General features: G+C 37.5%; 1 protein-coding gene across 1 annotated transcript in view; it reads right to left on the reverse strand.

Moving 5' to 3' along the window:
- Positions 1-23,660, reverse strand: part of sez6b (seizure related 6 homolog b) — a gene marked incomplete at both ends in the record, with an annotated part of 118,631 nt that overhangs the window by 2,716 nt on the left and 92,255 nt on the right. Inside the window, 7 exons of the mRNA XM_083886877.1 lie at positions 902-1,001; positions 1,872-1,980; positions 2,181-2,216; positions 5,550-5,744; positions 10,212-10,403; positions 11,885-12,079; positions 14,774-14,970. Coding sequence (XP_083743003.1) covers positions 902-1,001; positions 1,872-1,980; positions 2,181-2,216; positions 5,550-5,744; positions 10,212-10,403; positions 11,885-12,079; positions 14,774-14,970 — 1,024 coding nt within the window. The remainder of the gene's footprint in view (positions 1-901; positions 1,002-1,871; positions 1,981-2,180; positions 2,217-5,549; positions 5,745-10,211; positions 10,404-11,884; positions 12,080-14,773; positions 14,971-23,660) is intronic.

The raw sequence follows: 23,660 nt of genomic DNA on the forward strand, positions 1-23,660 counted from the left end.
GTACCTATGGTATTTCACTTTTGTGCTGCCATGTTGCATAGTACTACTCTGTTGCTCCTTATTAATGCAGACACAACATCTTGCATCAGCCTCTGTCATGTCACAACTTACATTATGTACCAACACATCGACAAAGAGAAATCATGAGCAGTTCTTGGGATCATAAACATATTGAAAGCAAGGCATTCTCTTTCAAACTATTAAAATATGTTTAATGTAGTGGCTTGGTCATGTTCAGTGGCTCAAAACACTTAAAGCCGATGTGTTTCAGCCTTGAGCATTCATCAGGTTATCAATCAGAGTATAAGCATATGAAATTCCAGCAACCCCCCCAAAAAAAAGGTTAGAAATGCAATCATTGCAACAAGTGTACAAATGTAATGCAGAGACGGTCAAGGATTTTAAATCTCAGAAAGAATTCACAATTAATCATTTTATTGCATCAGTACATGGTTGAACATGACCATGCCTCTGCATTTAAGGTATTTTATCAGTTGAAAAGAGAGTGCCTTGGTGTTCTTCTTTGACTTTTACATGTAAGAAAGAACCTGCTGCTCTGTCTACCATGTCACCATTATCAGAACATAAACTCATTTGGAAGAAATTTGATTGCTGGTAGGCAAATGGACACAACATGAAAAAAAACCCAAAACAAAACAAGTACACTACAACGCAAGAGAAATGATAAGACAGACAAAACAATGAGTGCAAACGCAAGATCACCTGAAATGATGATGAAAGTAAACGCTAAAAATCTGAGTGAAACCAGCTGAATGTCACAACAAACTGTAAAGCGGTAATTCATAAAATATATGACAAATTCATAATGATCAAAAGCAAAGTGCAGAAGTCAAATAGAGTATTTATCATAGTGCAGAGTTTGGCAAAGGTGTGGTCTCACCGTTGTTTCATACACAGAGCTGTCAGTCGCAGATTCTCCGGAGATGTTTTTGTATGGTAGGTTGGAGGACAGTGACACATGTAGTGACTTCTGCTGAACCCTGAGCACCAACACAGAGAGACAGAATAAAACATAATATAAGGTGATAGATTTTGAATCTACTTTTCATTGTTGTGTGCTGAAGCCCTTGATCCTAATCCTGTGACAGTAATTTTGAAAAGGGTCTTGGCTAAAAAAAAATAGGTTTAATTGCCTTGGTTTGAACTGATGCCATTCAGATTGACTTCCAGATGTCAAGATGAAAACTAGTTCACACACATGCATCTCAGGAGACAATATGATTTCTTATTCATTCATTCCTATTTCTCTGAAGGGACTGTAGTGTTCTTCTTTTTCTCTTATACTTGTCACATCTGTTTTATCAGTGCATGTTCTTAAATTTTCAGTGTAATTGCCATTAAGATTATTAAAATTATTTAGATTCCAGTTGAGTTGACCATCTTCTACAGAAGGACTCAAAGCTGTAATTGCTGCCAGAATGGTACTCAATTATCAATAAATGTACAATATTCACAACAACCTTTTCACCCTGTTTGTATGTTACTGAGTGTGGATTGATTCAATTTGTGTTTTTCAACTATTTTCTGTTGACTTTTTCAACAAGCTTTTAATACTTTTTGTTTCTTTCAAATGTATTTTATTATTTCTTATAAAGTATAATTAAGTTTTTTGACTCTGAAAAACAGTGCTGCTAACCTTGTAGTGTATCAACAAGATAAAAAAGAATTGGATTCCATCTGAGAAATATTGAATAATCCCTCACTTGAACTGAAATGTAAACTTTGAGGCGGAAACAAATAAAGTCGTGAATTGTGATATGCCGTGCACTGGAAATAAAAAGTAGCTGAGTTGACATTTATTCATGTGAGATATTTCCCATGTCCCGCCTTCAGCGGTCATTTAAACGCACTTTGAGAAGTAGAGGTACATCCCAATGATGAGGATGAGGAGGAGGATGACGGGGATGAAGACGGCAAATGCCACCTGGGCTCCCTCCAGTCTGACATCAGCAGTAGACACTGTGAAAGAAAGAACGTCTTATTTTCAGAGCAAACCGTGCTTATGTTGTTACATATCTCTCAGCAGACTAAAGTAAGGCTTTGTTATAGCTCGCAATCCAATGTGAAGCCACAAATGAAATATTATCAACCCAGCAAATTCCTTCAGGAACTTTTTAAAGAAACAAGTTGTGCAAGTAAATTATTTCAGCAAAACTTACCATCTAATCTGCGTTCATGATAACCTTCAGGGTGAGCTGAGGAGAATACATTGGAGAGGAGAGTTAAACAAGGGTTTAATTAAAAAGCAGAAAAAGTTTTTTAACTTCAGAAACTTTATATGGAGGTTTTTTTGTTTTTGAGTGGGAGTTTGGATGTTTTCAGCACAAGAAAATAAAATTCTCAAGATAAATAATAATAAAAAAAGAAATATATTTTTCAGAAAAAGTATTATCAAGGGAATCATTCATGCATTTTCCACTATTCACACAAGTGAACACTAATAAAAAGTTTCAGTTACATAATGAAGTTACGAATGAAGCTTTGGCTCGAATGTCAATTAACCACTTCATCATGATGCACTGCACCCTCTACAAGTCTACAGAGTTGATTTAAACGTATTCCCTCTGGACTTTTTTAAAGCGTAAAATCACAAAAAATAAACAGATCAGAAAAAACAGTTTGGTTATTCTGTGTCAGAAAAGAGCAGAAAAGAATTGTGGAATGATCTAACCCTAACCATTCTTTATATTATGTTTTTTGCTTTGGTTAATGTAGTAAAAGGAATTTTTTTGCTTCTTCACTGTAGACTGGAGGAATGGAAAGAACGGAGATGTTTTGTTAGGGAGGGTTAAGACTGTACTGTCTCGATGACATCGAGGGCAGGAAACCAAGGATAGCTGTGAAAATGAAGTAATACCAGTGCAAGACTCTGCCTGTATAGTTAAGAAAATACCACTTTCTAATGAATAAAGATTATGATTATTCGTTCAAAACATGTTCTATATTTTCTACGCTCAAAACCATCGTCTCTAAAATAAATCATCAGTTAAAGCCAGTTCAAGGCTTGAGGGCAGTGAAAGAAATCAGAGAAATGTGTTTGTCTGCTGTGTCTCCTTTAGGGGCTCAGGACAAGGTGCACTCCAAACTAAAGGCCACTCTTTTGTTGTGCCAGCCTCTAGTGTGGAACAACCATCTCATAAGTGTCAGGACAACAAAACCCACAACCACTGAAAAAAAGCAGAATAAACCCACAAACACTTTTCTTGTCTGGCCTTTCGCTGTGATAGATGTGTTTTTCCTGCTTTTTTGAAATGTGCTCGATCTTCTGTGTTAAACTCGTTTCTTGTTTTGTTCACTTGTCTTTCAGTGTGTCAGAATCTTTGGAGATTTCAGGGATGATGTGTCACGAATGCCACGGTTTAAGATTTTACATATAAATGCGTTGGACATGTTTACAGTATAAGATATGCAAGGGAAATGATACTGATTTCAAAAACTAATGACAACAAACTCTACACAAGCCTCATGAGAGTTAACATACATAGGAACCTGCATTGCTTTAAATATAAATGAATCTAAGCACATCAATACGTGAGCGTATTTCTGCCTTTTTCTGTGACCAGTCCAAAGCACGCCTCTTTACTTTTTAATCATAAATCGAATCCACACACACACACGCATGCACGCATATCAGGGGCATTTTATGCCAGCACACTATACTAAAAACGCGTGTACAGCGCCTATGCGATGACATCAAACCATCAATTTCCTACCTGAAAGATATCATTTTTCAAATCTGGTATTAAAGAGAACAAAAGATCTATGAAATATACATTTAGCTAAAAAAAAAAAAAAAGAATATATTACATCGTCTGGTCTGGTCTAGTCTATTCTAGTCTTCCACATGGATTTCTATAGTTGGAGGCCACACCCAGGAAAAACAAAGTCTAAACAAAATGGATGACAAAAAAAAATCCGAAAACTGTTTCTGTCCCAAATGCTTATGTCGAGCCACTTTTTTCTGATTTTGCCTGTCCGGATCTACGTCATTGTTGTTTTTGTCATCCAATTAGAATCACATCCAAAACCACCTCCATTATGTGTTTTGAATCAGCACAAGATCATCTGATCTTGTGTATTCTTGAGCTGTCAAACAAATCAAGCGAGAAGCAATCTGGAAATACTTAAAAATCAGTCGAAACGAAGACTTAGTACCGGCAATCCTGAGAGCAGCACCCTTCATGAAAGATAAACAGTAAAATAAAATAAATAGTCTTTCACAAAACGCTGACATGGAGAAGTGCACTGCTGTGCATCAACAGTCTGAGTGCAACATGCAGGGTAGAAGGGGACAGAGTGGGATAAAGACACTGGCCATGCTGACTATGATGAAATGTTCAATCTGAATTCATTCAGCCAAGGACAAAGCAGACAAAGTGGCCCAGAGCTGTGGAGCAGGTTAATTCTGACAGACCTTCAACACTTAACCATTTTCATTCAAAAGTGTCTTAAGGTTTAAGTGTCACACAATTAAAACAGAGGAATTTAAATGAATGAAAATGAATATCAAATATGAAAATTAATCATGGAACTCAAACCAGTATTATGAAATGTAATTTTAAGCACTCAGTGATAAGGCAAAAAAAGATTATTATGCACATTCACACACAATTCCAATCAGTAAATATTGAATATAAAAGTCACATAATTAAAAAAAAAAGAAGAAAAAAAGGATCCTGAGTGAAAGATAAAGAAACCGCTTCATGGATTATTTATGGACAAAAAAAAGGACACTTCACACATCGTAGGTAAAATATTCAAAGACATTATTGCATTCAGACTACAAGCTGAAGGCCCAAATTCAGATTTATTTATTTGAGATTCAGATAGAGTTATTTGTGACTCAGTTCTGTTTTTATTTTTTTTCAGACAATTATTATAGACAAATTATTATTGATAGAAATGTGACAACTCCATGTTAAAATGTAATATCATTATCTTGCCTTTATTATGTAAACACCAAACATTATATAACTCTCAGCTGATCTCAATGCATATCGATATGAGGATAGTATAAATATATTAAATGAGAAGATGATCAATTCCCATTAAATGTGGGGGGGAAAGGAGCATTATAAAATGGAGAATAAAGACATGAACTTGTTCATGACATCTTAGTCTAGTAAAAGTATTTGACTTTACCTTACTTTGATTTTACCGTGGTAATACTCAGTTGGTGGTGAGGTCGTTGTATTTCTATTCTGATTTTGCTCAGTCAACAACATGATAAGACCCAGACAGAGACATTTTTAGCACTCCAAAATACAACATTTTGCAGTTTTCCTTTCATTTTATCACATGATTTGACAAGGCTTTTATGAAACTGTCTTGAACCAATTAACTTCTGCCAGTACCATAAGATTAAATCAGCTAAGTTTAGCAATAACAAATACTGAATCATGGAACATTCACTTTATATCTTTTTTTATTTTCTCTATTTTAAATTAGGCTTTGTGTTTTAAAACCCCCCCAGGCACCGTAGAACTGATGTTGACCTGATAATGTGGAAAATAAATGTAGTTACTTACCTTTGCAGACAGGTGGCAGCCCACTCCACTGGGAAGGGTGCCCAGGGATGCAGTGGAGAACAGGCTCACCAAGGAGCTGGTGGCCAGTCAGGCAGGAGTAGTGTAAAGTGTCTCCAGCCTGAAAGTGGACCTTGTTGGAGTTGGGGATCCCATAAGTGGGGGTTCCTGGGTGAGTGCATGGCTCAAACGTCTCAGCTGTGGGAAAATGTCAAGACAAAACAATGTATCTTGGATTATCTTAAACTGCCAAGAATGTCTCCATCCTCTTTTCTTTTTTTTTAATATTATTGCTTTTTATATCAGCAACAGCGATAAAATGTGCTGAACACACTTCTCTGAGGAGTCTGGGATAAAATAAGCATCTGTAAATGTTGCAACGCTAAGTAACTTTCACAGGACAACGTAGCAAACACGTCACAATGAAAACAGGTGTTTTCAGGTGTTAATGATTAATAATCATTTTAAAATTAAACCTCAGTTTTCCATGACTCTTGCTTGGCCTGATTCTTGCAATTTTAGTCTCCAACTATCAGTATATAGTATAGTTTAGGGCTAGTGTTAGGGGTTACATTACATAAAAAAAAACAAAAAACAAGAAACATGAACATTCTTACTGGTGTATTTTTGTATGGATGAGGATCCCGATTTAATGCTGTCAGCTCAAATACATTTTAAGTTAATGGATTGTAGGAAGACACAAAATGACACTTCATTTTGTACCAACTACAGCGCAGCTAACATTATTTTGGTTTGTGATGTAATAGGTCATCCACAACAAGCTAAAACACGTGTGTATCGGCACCTAAAAATAAGTCAAATTTCTTCAATAAATCAACTCACCGCGAGTGCTTGTATAAGGACAGTGGTCCAATCAAACAGTGTAATCAAGCTAGAACCTTAGCTCAACTGTGCATGGAAATGTACTGAGTGTTCCTTTGTACCCACCAAGCTCACACAGTGCAGGGCCAGAGATTCCGGTGCTGAGTGGGATTGAACAAGGCTCCACTTTTACGAGTTAGTGAGCCATCAACATGATTTTAAGTGGTTCTCTTAGGTTTAAATGTTAAAATAGGGTTGCTTTAAGTTGTAATATCAGGCTATGGTTCCATATCAGCCTTTATTTGGATATTTATTGAGATGAGCACTGACCAAATTGTACATTTTGTGACAAGTCATCTGAGACAATCTCTTCATCTCTGAAATGAACCACCCATAGACTGTTTACCTGTTTTAGGTTGCTTAGGCAGTTGTTGCCATTAAGGGATTTTTCTCTTATGGCATATGTGTGTGTGTGTGTGTAGCTGCTTAGTAGAAGCACCCTCTCCCTCTCTCTTTCTCTCTCCAAACTGCCCAGTGATTGGTGTATTCCTCCTCTCCACCGTTTGCCAAAGACTTTAAACAGAGACTAAAGGTGGTGATGAAGATGTTATCTCTTAGATCTAGGGCTGGGCGATTAATCGATTTTAAATCGAATTCAGATTTATTTGTTTGGACGATGTTAATAAAAATGAAAATCGTTTTTTTCCTTTTTACGGCGCTCACTCAGCTCCCGTTCCCTCCACTAGTTCTCTGACAATGGTACAACATGGCAGCATGCGTGGAAAACAGTGAGAGTGCCGTCACAGGAAGAGACGTGCGACACAATAATTTTTTTTTTTTTAATGAATGAAAATCGTATCTGATATAAAATGTATTTATTTATTTATTTATTGGCCTTATCACCCAGCCCTACTTAGATCACTTGATTTACATTACGTTAAGAGGTTATTATGGAAACCATTGACATGTCAGCTATCTCATTATAACACAAATAGGCCAGATGTTTGTGACAAACGATATAAATAAATTTTATATAGTTTCTGATATAAAATGTATTTATTTATTTATTTTTTGGCCTTATCGCCCAGCCCTACTCAGATCACTTGACACCAATTCGGCCAGATGTCACATGGTTGAGTCTTTCAAAAAGCCAAAGCAAAAATAAAACTGCATTAGGTCTGAAAATATGCCTCTTTTGTCTAAAAGATGATTCCACATTCATATCCTGATGCATGTTTCTCTGCAGTCCATCCCTACTGAAGCTGAAAAGAATTCCCAAAAGAGCAGTATTCTTTTTTTTTTGGACACATCTCCAGATCTCATACATAACAATGACCTGGCTTGTCTCTGGTTGTCCGGTGAAATTAATTACAAGTCACTACCATCATACATTATGTCTCCACCTAGGAAGTAGGTAAAGCAGAGAATGAGATGTTCATGCAAATGAGATTAATGGCTTCAAGGCCAAGGGGAATTATATTAATTATATTTTAATCGGACTGACTCACTTCTAGCTTGCCAGCTCTGTCAGAGAGGAAACAATGGAATGGCAGGAGGTCAAGGCAGATGGTGCTTATGTTCATGATTCCATTCATCAGGGAAGGACTGAATAATTTATTTAATTATTCATTAATTAAATAAAACATAAAACTTCTAAAAGTTGTGCATCATAAGTTGGGAACAAGTCACTGTAAAGTATAACTTATAAAATACGTATTAGTATTTTATTTTTTAATAATCCTTTTACAGATGCATGAAGTTGTGGACAACATACAGTAAGATCTCTGTACCTATCTGCTTCACCCTCTGTATAAAACAGTTCGTTCTTTCGTTTAACAACAATTTAGGTCATATTGGAACACTAACAGTCAAATCAAAACCAGGCTAATTAATGTCTTTTAATGTTAATGTTACAAAAACTGTGCAATCTTGTGCTTGAACCAGAATTAAGTCTAAATCTCCAGAGGACACAGTGTTGAGGAGAACCCTAGTTGAAAAGGACTGAACGGAAGAACTGAAGCAAAAGCTAATATACTTTTTATAAGCTTTTATGAAGGCGATTTATTTGAGGAAAAAGCCATGAAGCATCCAAAAAGGTTAAGGTTTCATTTATGGGTTCGGCTAAGGGTCAAGATTTAGAGCTGATGCAGTAAATTTTGTTCAAGAAACATTTCAAAGTCTGCTGGTGGGTAAAAAAAAAAACATTACCTCAGAGGTTACACAAAGACACTAAGTGCTAACTGCTTCTCTGAACATGTCAGTGCTGACTAAGTAATACATGATTCTGTGATCATGGTGTTCTTAGTTTTATAAATAAAGTAAGCCAAAATAACTGTATGAAGCAGGAAAAGAGAATTTCAAAAAAATGTAACATGTTCGCAAACTCAATCCCCTCAATCAGCACAAACAATCAAATGCTTGGCTGTCTCTTACCAGCAGGGGTCAAAAACACCTCCTGTGCTTTATCTGCTGCAAATTACAGTAAGAACAATATATTGTATATTGTATATATTGTGGTTCCTCAAAATCTTCAGACATTATGGACATAGTCAGCTCACATAATGTATGTATTTGACAATGTCCAGTTGTTGGGGAGGAAATAATAACTGATTGCCAGTGGCAAGATTCTATAAACAGTGATGGGTCTAAAATGTGGACCAAAAGCTACAGCCAGAGAATCAATTATCACACAAAAATGCTATAGCCTCGTTCATACTAACAGTAAATATCAGACCGATCCAAATCGGTTTTGAAAATCTAGACAGAAAAAAAAATGTGATTCAAAAAAGTTGTCTACACTTGTGTCTCGGGCTGAATGCTCTGGTTGTCAAAGTGGATTTCAAATTGTCTTTTGCCTCACTCTTAATGCAAAACGTGGGGTCAAAGTCTGTGATGGACGTGCCGCACCCCTCACTGCACATAAAGTTGGAACATTGTGATACATCTACAGTCTCCTGACGGTGAGTTTTTCTAGTGGGACTGAGGGTTTCCACACAGAGTCTTAACAGGGTGGTTGTTTGGAGATGATGCACCTTAATTTTTTCATGAATACCTGTCTCAAAAACATGGGTACAGTCCATTTTGTCTGCGGTCTGAAAATGTTTAAATGAAATACATTTTTGGGATGTAGTTGGATGAGTTTGTGGGACAGTTTCCATCTGTGCCCGTGTCTTTTGTTAGCAGATACTTCCACTTCGGCAGAGGACATCGGTAGAGTAGAGAGATCCTTCAGTGCATGAAGAATGCGCTTGGATGGAGCTCACGCTACCTTCTCCGTGTTCTGAGTGATCAGATCTCAGTGTTTACTCAAAGCATTGTCACTGCAGTAACACTTGTGCATCAAGCAGTCCACTTGTAATCAGATCACCCAAGTAAGTGAGGGTGTGAATTATATAGCACACATTGAGGCACTCATGATCTAAATACAGTTTGGGTGTTAGAAGGTAGCGATCACAAAAGCAAAACAAAAGCTAAAAGTGGTGCAGTGCAGTTCAGCTCACCACCTGCCAATTGGACCACAACACTACCATTGTAAAGTGTGTGGTCCAGACAGTGATAGCTACGTCATATAAATAGTGAGACATTATACCAGCGCAACACATTGTAGCCCGCCAATATATTCCACGAAGAAGAATGTGACATAGTAAGCAAACGGTAAGAGGAAAATAAACTTTGTTTGCGATAAGGCTGAAGGCTTGCATGGCTTGGAACCAAAACAGAAGGGTGCCAAAAGCTGGGATGGTTATTTTAATACCCTTCTCAGTGTTTGTAATCATACTTTACTGCTACAACTGCTACTACTCTACTGAAAAATGGGTTCAAAAAACAAAAACTGGTACATACGTAGACATCTCGGCAGCTTCTGGTTCCACTTGGGGCCCGAGGATCCTCGGTTGAAGCAGGTGAGCAGGCTGTTTCCAGACAGAGTGAAGCCTTTGTTGCAGATGTACTGGATAGTAGAACCCACAGTGAAATGAGGACCTGATAGCACTCGCCTGCTATGATCCACCTGCCCAGGGTCTGCACAAGACACCACTGGATTGAGACCAAACGAAGAAAAAGGTTTGGTTGTTATTCATGGTAACTTTTCTGTTCATTTCATGCTTATGTTTACTAAACCTGTCGTTTCCCAAGCTTTACATATAGCAACACACTTTTTAAAGGTGACAAACTACTGTGACCCAAATTCACAATGTTAATTCTGAGAAAATGTGTGAAAAATAAATTATTATAAGTTTTACTGCAATTTTTACACCTTACATTATTTTGAATAAGTAGAACAATCATTACCAAGAGATAGCTGTTTGATAAACAAATCACAACTTAATTGTATGCACATTATTGAATAATTCTTGAGTAAATGGAAAAAAAAGTGTATGGGGTATAATCACTATCCCTCCTCTGCACATGACCAAATCATATCAACCTTGCCTAACATACTTAATTTCCAAGGAGAGGTAGGACAGAAGAACATCTGCATTGGATTTGCATGCACTTCAAATAATTGTTCTGTTATTAACCTTTCTCTGTGACCACATTTCCTGGTCAGTCCCACCTTCTCTCACACAAGGTGGATATTTGAGAGAATCATGATATTAAGGGTCAAAGTTAAAACAGATTGGACTCTATAGACAGAGGTAAAGGATGAGGGACAAGACACTAATGACCCAAACCTGGTATTAACATCTGTCCTCAGTGATTTGATCACAACCAGATTGCGCTAAGTACAGGTCTGAACATTCCCAATCTATCCCAAAGTGTCCTCAGATCCAATCACAGAAACCTGTGACGTCAGAACACAGTCCTTCCTCAGGATGGATTAGAGGCCGCCTCCCGAGCTGCCATCATCTAATCAGCGTTTGTTATACTAATCATTGCTTCACATATCCATTAATTTGTAGCCACTGCCACAATGTTAACACTGATAACCGAGTTTGAGCTTTGGATCACTCGAGCTCTTGTTGTCTCTTATTTATCTTTCTCTTGTTGTCACTTGTTCAGACACATAGACACACAAGTACAAACACACCAACATCTGTGCAGTCACACTTGTTAAAAACAGAATTGCAAACCGCCATGACGTGCGTGTGTATTTGGTCACACAGGAGTGAACTCCTTTGCTATCCCTTCTTGCTTTTGGCAACATAATACAAGCAAGTCTAGCACTAGACTTACGTCTCAGTGAGGGCAAACTGGTTTTAGGATGTGGAAATAACTATACCTGATCTTTTTATTTTATTTATTGACTTTGCTCAAATTTGTGAATTACTTTAGACCTTGTGTTTTGTATTCCATACTAGTCCTACTCTGTTTAATTTAATGTCCCTCCTACCTGCCCACGGACTACGTGTATAAAAAAAAGCAGCTTTGCTAAACCATTGTACAATGTATCTGTCATTGTTTTATACAAGGTTAATGCTTTATTGTTCACTGGCCCTGTAAAAAGACAAAATTAAATGACAATGCAATTTCTCAGGTGGATCAAGCAGTAGGAGTACTACTGTTTGTTCACTCACCTCTTTCACAGCTTGGTAGGTCACCACTCCAGGTGAGGTCCCACTGGCACATGAGCAGTTCAGCACCCACCACCTGAAAGCCGGGGTAACACTGGTAGGTCACCACGGTGCCCTGAACTAGCTCAGGGTGGGATGTACTCTTCCATCCATTGGTGATCTCTGGAAGCTCAGGACAGGTGTCATTGCGGGCCACCTCTGCAGAGGTCAGTCCAGAGGGGTGAACAAGGGAAATGATTAGGACATTAATGTGTGTTTTCCTTCTTGTCTCACAAACTAAGGGCAGAGAAAAAACTGATAAATTCTTCAAAGTTCTGATGATCAGTGGAACCTCTCCTACTGCCACCTAAAGCTCAAATATTTTTGGTGATTCCATAATCATCAATCAGAAGTCAAGAGATCTGAACCGTTTACACCTCCTCTATAGGCTTTGTTTCCAAGCTTGGAGATATCTGGCATGTGATGAGGGACTACCCACAACAACCAACCCACCAGTTGTTCGACTAAGCAGCTGTGTGTTTGTGTCTTTTTGTGGGACAATAAACATAAAACATGGCAATATCAGCAGAGATGGTGAGAATGCATCAGATCATCTGTCAGTCATGAATAAGGCTCCTGCATCTGTCTGTGCTCATCTGGCAGGAGGAGCTAACTGCACCACCTTACTCATCTTACCTTATCAGCTCTTGGGGACAGACAGATGAAACAGCCATTCGGCATTTTGTATCTCTAAACAAAGACCACTCTTGATATGTTTACATTAAAAGCATGTAGACACACAGTTTGACTGTGGATCCAAACCTTTGCACACTTGACCCAAAGTTAAATTTCGGCCAAGTAGTCACCGAGCCAGGATTGCCGGTTGTGCTCTGCTCATACCCGCTCACACAGCTGTAGGTTTGTACTGTGTGTTTACAAGTCTAATTTGGACAAACACCAAAGTAATTGCACCGGAGCACTAAACAAGCAAAAATGATCCAACACCAGCACCACACTTCTATCTTGTATTTACTTTTCTTCCCCTTCATCACTCTTTGTTGATCAGTATTCTGTAGCTTTTCTTTGCTCCAGAATTCATTAGGTCTAATCAGATACAGTGAGCTGCCAATGGCACTCTGCTGCACTGAGGACAACAGCCTGCCATCACAAGAGACAGACTTGTATTGTTTCCACTATTCCAAAAAAATACTCATTATTATTTTGCTTGACTTTTCCGTTTTTTCCTTGATGACTCTCCAAGCTACCTCTTGGACTACCACTGGTTGGAAACTAATTTGCCTGAATTCTGCAAATAAGACATTATCCCAGTGACACATTACTTAATTAGTTTCAGTTTTAGTTAAAATAATACTTTCTTAAAGTATAACTAAAACCAAAAACCAATGCATCTTCTTCTTCTGTCAGCTTCTCCTTTTAGGGGACATCACAGTGGATCATGTCCTTACCCCAACTGTCCTCATGTCCTCCTTTACAAAATATATACTCATGTATATGGGTAGTTAAAGTATTTGAATTATGCGTACCTCTGGGACCAAACACTGGCCATTGCATTTGAATTTTGCCATTGGCCAGCGTATGCTGTTCTTTCATCACTAACCGTCTTCTTCTGGCCCACCCCCCCAACAATACGTAATGTTAAACTGGCTCTTGCTCATTCAAAGTCGAGGAGAATACAGTGAGTGAACGAGCATAGGTTGGGTGGAATAGCGGGGGTAGAAAAGTCCTCGACAGTGAACGACCTCTCAGCTGTGAAAGTATCCGTGCTGCTGCGACTGGAGTCGTCATTAACAGTTCACTGCTATCACGCTCAAATGAGAGCTAAAGGCACACATGCTGTGTGTCGCCTCTTTGTACCGATGACCACAGCCCCTGCTGTGCTTCCACATCGCTACTTCTCTACTTCTCCACCCCTCTCACTCCACATCTCCCTGCCCGCTCGTTGACATTTTACATAATCAGAGGTTGAGGTTGAGTTATGCTTTAATGTAGATGCTGGGGTAACTTGGCCTTAGATCATTTGTGCCAGGCGTTAATGATAACGCCTGGCACATTATAATACTGTGTAATATTTCTAAAAAGATACATACAGTAAGAAAACCATGAGAAAGGCAGAAAATAAGAAGAGGCTGAATTACTGTATGTTGTGGTTTAAAGGGACACTGTGTAGTACTTATGGGTTTATATGACCCAAAATCCACTTTTTTATACATATTATGTGCTCCTGCATTGTCTAGTCGCTGTATAATAGTTTTTGTTTCATTTTTGTACTTTGTTGATGTTGTTTGTTATCTGAACTCCTGTCATGAAGCCTTGCGATTGGACATTTGACTGGCACCATGTTATGGTTTTGCAACCAGAAATTCACAGGCGTCACCAGCACACAGGCTCCTATTGATTGATACAGCTGTCAATGACACTGGTTTCCAGTCGTGCAGTATATGAGTATGTGTACATTTATGCTAATGCCTATTGTCTAGAGTATGTTCCTCTGAATGGAAACAGCATTTGCAAAACCTGAAACTTGTGATTGAGACATTAACTCCCCAGAAAAGGTTAAATGACATTGCAAATAAATAATAAAGCGAGTGACTTGTTTTCTTAAATATTTCAATTCACGATAGTTCTTTTGGCAACCAGCTGCATTCCCCCGTGGTAGCTATTCACCCATACACTGATGAGCAACAACAATATTCCAGTTGTAATAGTGGCTGATAAAGATGTTAAGTATTAATGCAACTGAATATCCACTTTGTATCAAATCTTCAATGCAAAATCTACTGGTTTTCATCCTCGATAGCAATTTATCCATCCAAACATCTAAAGAGGAGAACAGCTCCCTGATGAAGAGTTCATCTCTGTGTGCTTGATTTATCACTGAGCACCATCACTTACCAAAGAAGTGCACTACGAAGCCATTGCCATAGCCGTAGACATTTGTGGCAGGATCAGACTGGAACTGGATGGTTACGTCCGCAGTGGAGGTGTAGAGCTTAAAGTGAGTCTTCGAGCCTCCATACTGACCCAAAACTTTGGCAGTGAGGTCATCTCCATCATAAAACGTCAGCAGGTCATTTTTCCCAATGTTCAACCTGAAACACGACAAGAACAGCACACAGATCAGTGTTTGTATTCACAATATTCTCCCTCAACCAGCTTTAGAAGTAGTGATTTTTATTTTGCTATTCATTCTATTTAGGTGATAAACATTTTCTACCCTGTCTGCACTCACTCAAAAATGTGACTTTTCTGTAAACTGCGGAGAAATCAAAACTCAAAGCTTCTGCACATTCTGTACAGAAAGAAAGAACATTGTATTATTCCAAAATGTGCCATATCAATATTTATAAATTGATGTTATTATGTTTTTGAGCAAAAATTGTCTCCCATAGATGGAGGGGCTTGCAGTGCTTGCAGAAGCATACCAGTTTAGACCAGTAATTTTTAAAATGTTCCAATTAAAAGGGACTTTTCTTTTTCTATGATGCATTTAAACACTATAACCTTAATATGCATTGTCTGTAAACATTTAAATAAGTAATATCGGTTCAGAAATGTAAGCTGTGCACTTATTGATTTTGCCAATTGGTGGTCCTTTATTTATTTTTTTATTTTATTTGCTGTGTACTATAATGTATATTCTGTTTGTCGACCTTGTATGTGCTGTCTGTGTTCATTCAAATGTGCAGATGGGAATTAATTCTAATATGTTACAGTTTATTAATTGGTAACATTTTGTTAAAACTTAAAACCGTCCCTTTTAAATAAATAAATTCAGTCAGTCAGCCAATCAATCAATCAATCAATCAATCAATCAATCAATCAATCAATCAATCAACATGAACCAAAACCAACCAACAAAAACCAACAACCAACCAAAATCAACCAAAAACCATCAGACCAATCAATCAATCAACCAACCAACCAATCAATCCATCAATAACTGACCGTGTCTTGGTTAAAAAGGTTGAAAAAGAGGAATATTTTTCCATCCTGTTAAATGCAGGTTTTAACAAACACTAGGGTCAGAGCCTCGTCTAAGCTGACCATTGCCTACAAATTTGTGACTGGGTTTAATGATGACCCTAATAATACTGTGTAATAGTTCTGCTGCATGCAGTAACAACATTATGCTCAGAAAATAAAAAGTAATGAGGTAAATTTAAATAATAGCTTAATACCTACTACAAATGCATTCACATATCCATACAGACATGACAGCAGATTATTAGGAGCCCAAAGTAAAGGCTTAGATTAGATCGCCATTTGGGGGCATCTTTTTAGCTTGTACTCTGTGATGCGTTGTTTTTTTTCTCCTATAGCTCTATGCCTATCCACATTTATCACCACCATTTCGGCCAAAAGCTCCACAAGTACAGATAAGTAATTTCGTTTCAGAAATGTCAGCTCATACATACAGTAGCTGTGGTTTGCAGAAACTATTGCAACATTCTGCCAACTGGATTTCTCATGCTTTTGAACTCTCTCTTGCTGTGGGTGAACTGGTCAAACCCTGCACATTCAAAAACTATCTAGGCATACATCCTGCACATGCAAACATAACTGTCTCAGCCATAGGACACTGCAGGTCTTAACATCATTAACACGATGTTAATGGTGTATACGTCATTATGAGGTGTTGCATTTTTAACAGTAATTGCACAATGAGGTCAAACGAAGGTTACGCATAACATTAGAGGGAGACTATGATATTATTAATAAAGGCTAAGGATATTCATGTGACAATTGACAAGGTGCAACATCATCTTACAGATTTTGTAAAACTGCAAATCTGGTGTTTATTCTTTTATATAATAGCATATTTAGCCAGAACCTTAAAATGGACTGAAAACTGTTGGAACTGCATTCAGCTAAATTCTGCAAACCAATTTCAATATGCAAATTAACATTTTTCTGCTTTCTGCCGAATGTAATATAGTGCATTTTTCAGTCACTATTTATTTCAAACTCTATTTACTAGAATTTTTTAATTTTAGTGTTGCTATTTTTATTTATTACATTGGTGTCATTTTATTCTATCTCTATCTTAATATTATTACTAGTTTACCTCTTTATAGCTTTTCATTTCTTATTATTTCAGTGCAGTTCTCTGTAGTGAGTGTAACTTATTTTATTTATTTATTTCATTTTTATTTGATAGGGACAATGCATATTAATGAACATCTTCAACAATTGAGGATGTAAATATGCCAGATTATAGCAACACTGCTAATTTACGTCTGTAGTCCCCTAGGCAGACGACAAATTTAACAGAAGATAAAACAAAAACAAAAGATAGAAACAACACTATGTGGACAATCTACTGATGAAGACAGCTCTGGTTTTACTTCATCCAGTTTTTCAGATGGAATTTGAAGGAGACATGATTGTGAATGTCTTATGTCGAGCGGTAAAGCATTCCAATATGTGGATCCAATGACTGAAAATGTGGACCATCCAAAAGTAGTGCACCTGTGTGGCACCTCACATTCGCCGCGAGCTACGGCCCTGGTGGCCATTCCATTGACAAACCGGGATTTACTGTAATAAAATTGGTCAGGGGAGGAGGGGCCAATCCATGTAAAACCCTGAACATTAAGCAAGCATTTGCACAAGTTATTAAAATTAAGGAATTTATATTTATGTAAAATAATGAAATGGTGGAAACTAAACGATTTTTTTGTCAAAGATTCTTATGGCTTAAATAAAAATCTGGAAGTGATTGATTGTAATTTTAATTTTACACAGTCAAACACCCGTTCAGCTCTTTTAGCATTTAAATTATTTGAAAAGGTTTGACTGATTGATAGTGGCAGTCCCTTGATCATATTTTTTTTTCTTATAAACTAGAAATCATTTTCCAGCCATTTGTTGCTTTTACTTTGATGTTGGCACGCTATAATACATTTTTTTGGGGAAATAGCATGCACTTAAGCTTACACAGATTTTATTGGGTAAATATAATTATAATGTACAATCATAGCTTCATTATTACTATTGTAATAATAATCATAATAATCCTAATAATGCCAACTCTAAATAACATATCTCTTGACTTCTTCTTCTCCTGTTATATTTACTGAAGTCATTGGAGGACGATAAAAAGTAACAAAGTGTGTCACAAAAAGCTGATGAGATAATTTATACAAGAACACTAACATTTTGAAGCTGATTTAGATTGACAGGGGGCACAAGTCATGATGCTAAGTGTGATTAGCACCAACATTTCCCTCCATAAGTGATGTAAGGCTGAGTAACCACACCCACTGTTACAGTTTAATTGTCAAAGTGCCATGCATTAGCGCTGCCTTGACCACAGCCTGGAGAGCTGTAACTCTGTTTAATATGTCACCTGGGGCTGAGCTATCTCTTCATACAGACCAGATTTATAGCCAGGAAGAAATGGCTAAGCCAGTATAAAACACTGACATGCTTTTTGCTGTTGCTAATTAATCACCAGCAGCTCCTGATAAAACTCATTAGCCAGTCTGAGATTGAGCTATTAATCAACTAGGATGCTGGAAAATCAAAGATTCAAGAGGCATGGAGGAAATTGACACATGGCAAAGCCTGATGAGATGGAATGGTAAGTCTTGGTGTGTGTTTTTTTTCCTATTTATTGATTTATTTTAACAAAAAGTGGAATAAATTACACTAATGTGTGTGGAGCTGGGAACAGATGAGAGCTCGAGTGTTTGTCTTTCCCCAAGCAGAGCCATTTGTCTTCTGTCAGCAGTGGGCGCCACACACACACACACACACTCACAAACTTGTATTCCTATATTTGCAAGGACCACAAATGCTAAGTTTGACCGTATTAACTCAATAAAACTTGACCCAAATGTAAACCAGGACCAGAATGTATGGCATAATGGGAGAAAAGTTGTTCTCTTTATTTTTTTCCCCAAATTCTGACACACATCCAGTCCTGCCTCAAGAGTCAATGCATTTAATAAACTTCCTCTGCAGCAGACATCACTCATGTCCTATGGGAATACAGCGTTGTACTATAAGAAAGTCCGAGCAGGTGTGAATTAGCCACTCCGTACTTTCCACTGTACTTTTTACACTTCTCCACAGTATGGGCATTACATTTTAGGCTGCACAGGGACTTCCCCATAGGGGACCATGCCGTTACTGTGAACACTGAAACTGCAGCAGACCTCTGCACACATGGAAACTGTGAATTGGCTTTCGATCGCAAGATTCCTTAAATCTCTATCGTGGACTTGTGAAAGCATGCATGAGCTACTGCAAAGATGGATTGTTAAAAGTGAAAATGGTTTAGTGGAAATGTTATATTGACAGCAGCTTTGTTTGTGGCACTGTAACATTTTAACTTTCTTATTAAAAAGTAGTGAAACTATCTCTGAAAAAACCTGATAAACTATGAGATAAATGACACATTTCTTTAAATCGCCATATAATACTTGAATGGCCAAGAACTACAATATATCATTATTTGAATACATTAGGTTGGAGTGGTCAATACCTTTGCTGAGAGTTCAGTTTACTTTAAATAATAATAAAAAAGATTTGCCTTCCTTCCAAATTGCTGTTTTTCAGCAATGGTTGAGTGCATTGTTGATGCTCAAATGTATTTCTGTCTCTGGAAAAATAATCAAAACTAATAATAAAGCACCCGAACAGCAGAGTGTACCCTAAATCCTTTCTGTACTTATATGCATTCCATGTTTAATATTTGATTGCTAATGGATAAGGCCTCTTACTTGCTCACAAGACAGATTGATAAATATTTTTGGCTGGTGTCAAATTTGTTGTGATTAAGTTAAACAAGGCCTTATGCGGCTCTGTGGCACATCTGCTGAGAAAAAAATCAATCCCGGCCTCCATTCCGTGACGCTAATTTGATTTAGTTCAATTTGTAAAAACAGGGCTGAGGTTGGCCTGGCTAACAGGACCAGCTGCCAACACATTACACCTCAACTATTCACTTCATCATCTGCTATTTCCGTCGCTCCAGAAGTCTGAACCATAGGAAGAAAATTTAAGGCACTATTAACCTACTTCTCTGAGTGTTTGACTGTCTTTATTGGACATGATGGTAAAACCATGCCACGTCACCCTCTTCAGTCTCAAGCTTTATGACTCCTGCTCTTATTTGAAGTAGTTTAAAGTGAGTAAAATAACTACAATTTTCTTTTTATTTTTGATTTGCCAGTCATCTGGGATGTACTTGTAAAGAACTGTACTAACCTGGGAAGACATACTGTACTAATTCAGTTGGCAGTTCAAACCAGAAAATCATACCTAAGACTTGGATAGTGGTTCCAAAAGCCTCTTTTCTTACCACTTTACGTAAATGGAGAGCTAGAAGAGGCTAATATATAGTGGATTAGCATTCCATCAAGGGGAGAGTAGAAATGGCCCTAGTCAATTCCTGAGATAAGCAAGGACCAGATGTTCTGTTGTTGATTAAATGTCACAGTCATAAAATAAACTATTGTCTTCTTGAAAACAGTGGAATCTCCCCATTAAAGTCATTCCAGAGAATTCAGGTTTCTAACACTTCTGCTTTGGTTTTAATTCCCATACCTAGTGAATATGTCATTCATTTATGACATACAGTCTATCACTGTCCCTGTGCAGAGAGCATTATAGCTTGTTGCACATTAATTGGATAAGAATGGAAAAGAAAAGAAATAGAAATACATGACCTTGAATAGAATAGTTAATTGAGATTTTCTGTGAATGAAAACTCCCGGCCCGACCACTTACACAAGCTTTCACATTCACTTTGTTGCTCCACTTGTCTAAAACAAAGGATTGGTCTCCTGTGATGTACAGGACACCACAAGCAAATGATTAATATCAAACACAACATAAACTATGAAACACAAAATTCACCTGTGTATGTATTCAATCGGGCAATTAGAGTATTGTCTATTTGATATTGACCAGAATCTCACAGCCCATTTTTACCTCGATGTTATAACGAGGCAGAAAATAACACTTGGAATAATAATAATTTTATATTAATTTTAATTATAATTATATTAATATTAATTTATTATCCTTATCTTTATTGTCTTGCTGCTGTAACACTGGAAATGTCCCCACTGCGGGATGAATAAAGGACTTCTTATCTTATCTTAATAATAATAACAATAATAATAATAATAATAAAAACTGATTACCTTGAAAAATTAGAGAAAATATAGTGTCTATTAGTGTTGAATTTACTTAAGGTTTAGTCAAATTCACTTTGTTTTGAATTGAAGTTCTTACATTCAGCAAGTTTGATATACTTGTATTTCAGTGGTACAAAACAAAGTATTTTGCAGAGTTAATCCACATAAAAGTAACAGTTGGCTGAGGAAAGTTATTTGAAAGAGAACTACCAAACATTTATTTGTGTTTATTTTTTTTTATTCTCTCACAGCTTACCTTCAATGCCCTTAAGGTGGCTGCTGCCGACACTTCTCGAATTACTAATTACTAATTGGAATAAGTCTTTAATGTGTGAGATTTCATTAATTTTACTTTCATTCAAAGTCCATCCATAAATGTTATGATACACCCCAGTGACAATGTCTCTTCCTGCCATAACACAGATGGAACAAGAGATATGTATATATCCACCTGTGCACAGGTGTCCACGTGGAATGTGAGGAAACCTTTTCCCAAGGATCTTGTTAAAGGCCTCATATAGTATCTGTATACACTCTCTAGCACATAGAGTCCGGGGAGAACAGCTGCGTCTGATAAGCTTCCTGTGAATGCTCAGACACAGGCATATGTTCAGACGGCGAGGAGGCCTTGTTCTAGATTAGACGTTTCTCTCCATGGAAATGTCTGTTTTGCTTCACTCCCATGAGCACTCGCTGGGAAACTGGACCACAGTGTGCTGACACTTCAAGTTTAGTTTAGACTTTTCAAGGCTTTTCCTTGTACACACAAGTGGTCATGAACCCAGTTGTCTACCTTGTTATTGCCCATCTGGAATAACTCCTCTAGCTTTACTGCGTCCATCCTCCATCCTTTCTATTGTCGTTGTTTATAAGAACTTGCGATATCCATGATGAGTACTGAGATAGTGGATTAGCTTCACATTATGTACTGATAACCATATATTTATAAAATAAAAAGAAAATAAAAGAAAAAATAACAAAAAAGAAAACAACAAGTAGCCTAGTTGCGCAGATACGCGCGTCTCTCTCGCACAAACAAAGTGTTTGCACGTGGATATAGCATTAAGTTCATTTTGATAACGTGTGTGTGTGCCATCAGGTGTATCCAAGTAGTAATCAAGCCCATTAGCGCATATATACCCCCGTGAATATTGGCACACACATGTGAGAATGGAAGAAATCGGCAGCAAAAAAAACAAGCGGGCACCGTCGTTTACCGCGGAGGAGATGGGCGTGTTGGTGGACGAGGTGTGGCAGCACCGTGAAGTTTTATTTGGTGGAACTAAAGGAAAGAAAAACATCACGGTGAAGAACCGTGTAAGGCAGGCTATAGCGGAGAAGATGTCCCCCTCCAGCCCATGTGGCCTGCGTGACTGGGGTACTGTGCGAAAGAAGTGGCAGGAATTCCAAAGCCAGACAGAGGGCATTGATGTTGAGGGGGACGAGGCCTCATAGAAAGTGAGGAATTATATTATTTTATTATTATTATTATAATAGTTTTATGTGTAGTACTATAAACTCATAAACGTGTAATTCAATAACAGTTTTTTCTTCTCTAATATTAGCCTATGTTTCTTGCGCCAGTGGTCCACAGCTATGAGCGCATTTCAACATTGAACATTGTTTTATTATTTCAAAAAGTGGAGGATATAAATTTCCCTGATGCGGCTTGATCACTGCAGCCTAGAAATCTAGACGCCCCTAGCGGCAGGCTATGATCACTGAACATTTGATAGCTAAGAAGGCTGTTAAGAGTGGGTCAGCTCGATCTTACGTTTCCTTCTTAGTGAAAGATCTTCTTAAGCTAAGAGCGACTCTGGGAAACATGTTCTTAAGAGCGCTCCAAAGAAGATCTTAGCGTTAAAAGCTTCTTAACGAAACTGGGAAACGCGGCCAATATCTGTTGTACAAACCCCTGAAGACCATTTAGTTTATTAAATAGCAGACATACAAAACAGACTAATGGGTTTGCTTAAGTGGGGTTGGGATTTACTCATTAATAAGATGTAGTTTTGGATTCAAAAGTTGTGGACTCATTTTAAAGCTTTTGGCAAACTTTGTGGGCAACTGAGAAAGTTTCTCCCAGATTTACATTCAGAGTCTGGGACACAGCGACACACGTCACTAAGCAAACACTCCAGATCAGTATTAAGTGTCTTTTAACCCTGTGCTAATGGAAAAATTCCTCCTTTCAGAAAGCTGAGAAGTTGCATGTCAGAGCCAATGTTATGACGTTAATAGTTATTATGGTAATTTCACACTGTTGCAGGAAGCCTGCAAACCAGTGTCCTTGCCACCATAGAGGAGAGAGTTGACAAAACATTCCATTTCCCATTTTTTGGCCTGTATTTGGACATTGAGATAAAGACTCAAACAAATATTATTTTAAATATGTTTTATAATGTTCTGATATCAAATTCAACACTGCAGTGTTTTTTACTTAATAAAACAAAAGTTGTGGCCCTGCTATGGTTAAAATAAGCAAAAAGGTCCAGACGGACATTAAGGCTAAGATGTTAAAAGGTTAACACATTTTAACTAAACAAGTAAATGACAGAAACGATAAATATCAACAACAAAACCTATGCTTTATTTCCCATTTCAGTCGATGCAATTTGGATAAATATTTA

Source organism: Microchirus variegatus (genome assembly GCF_963457635.1).
Source record: "Microchirus variegatus genome assembly, chromosome: 3".
NCBI classification, from domain to species: Eukaryota; Metazoa; Chordata; class Actinopteri; order Pleuronectiformes; family Soleidae; genus Microchirus; species Microchirus variegatus.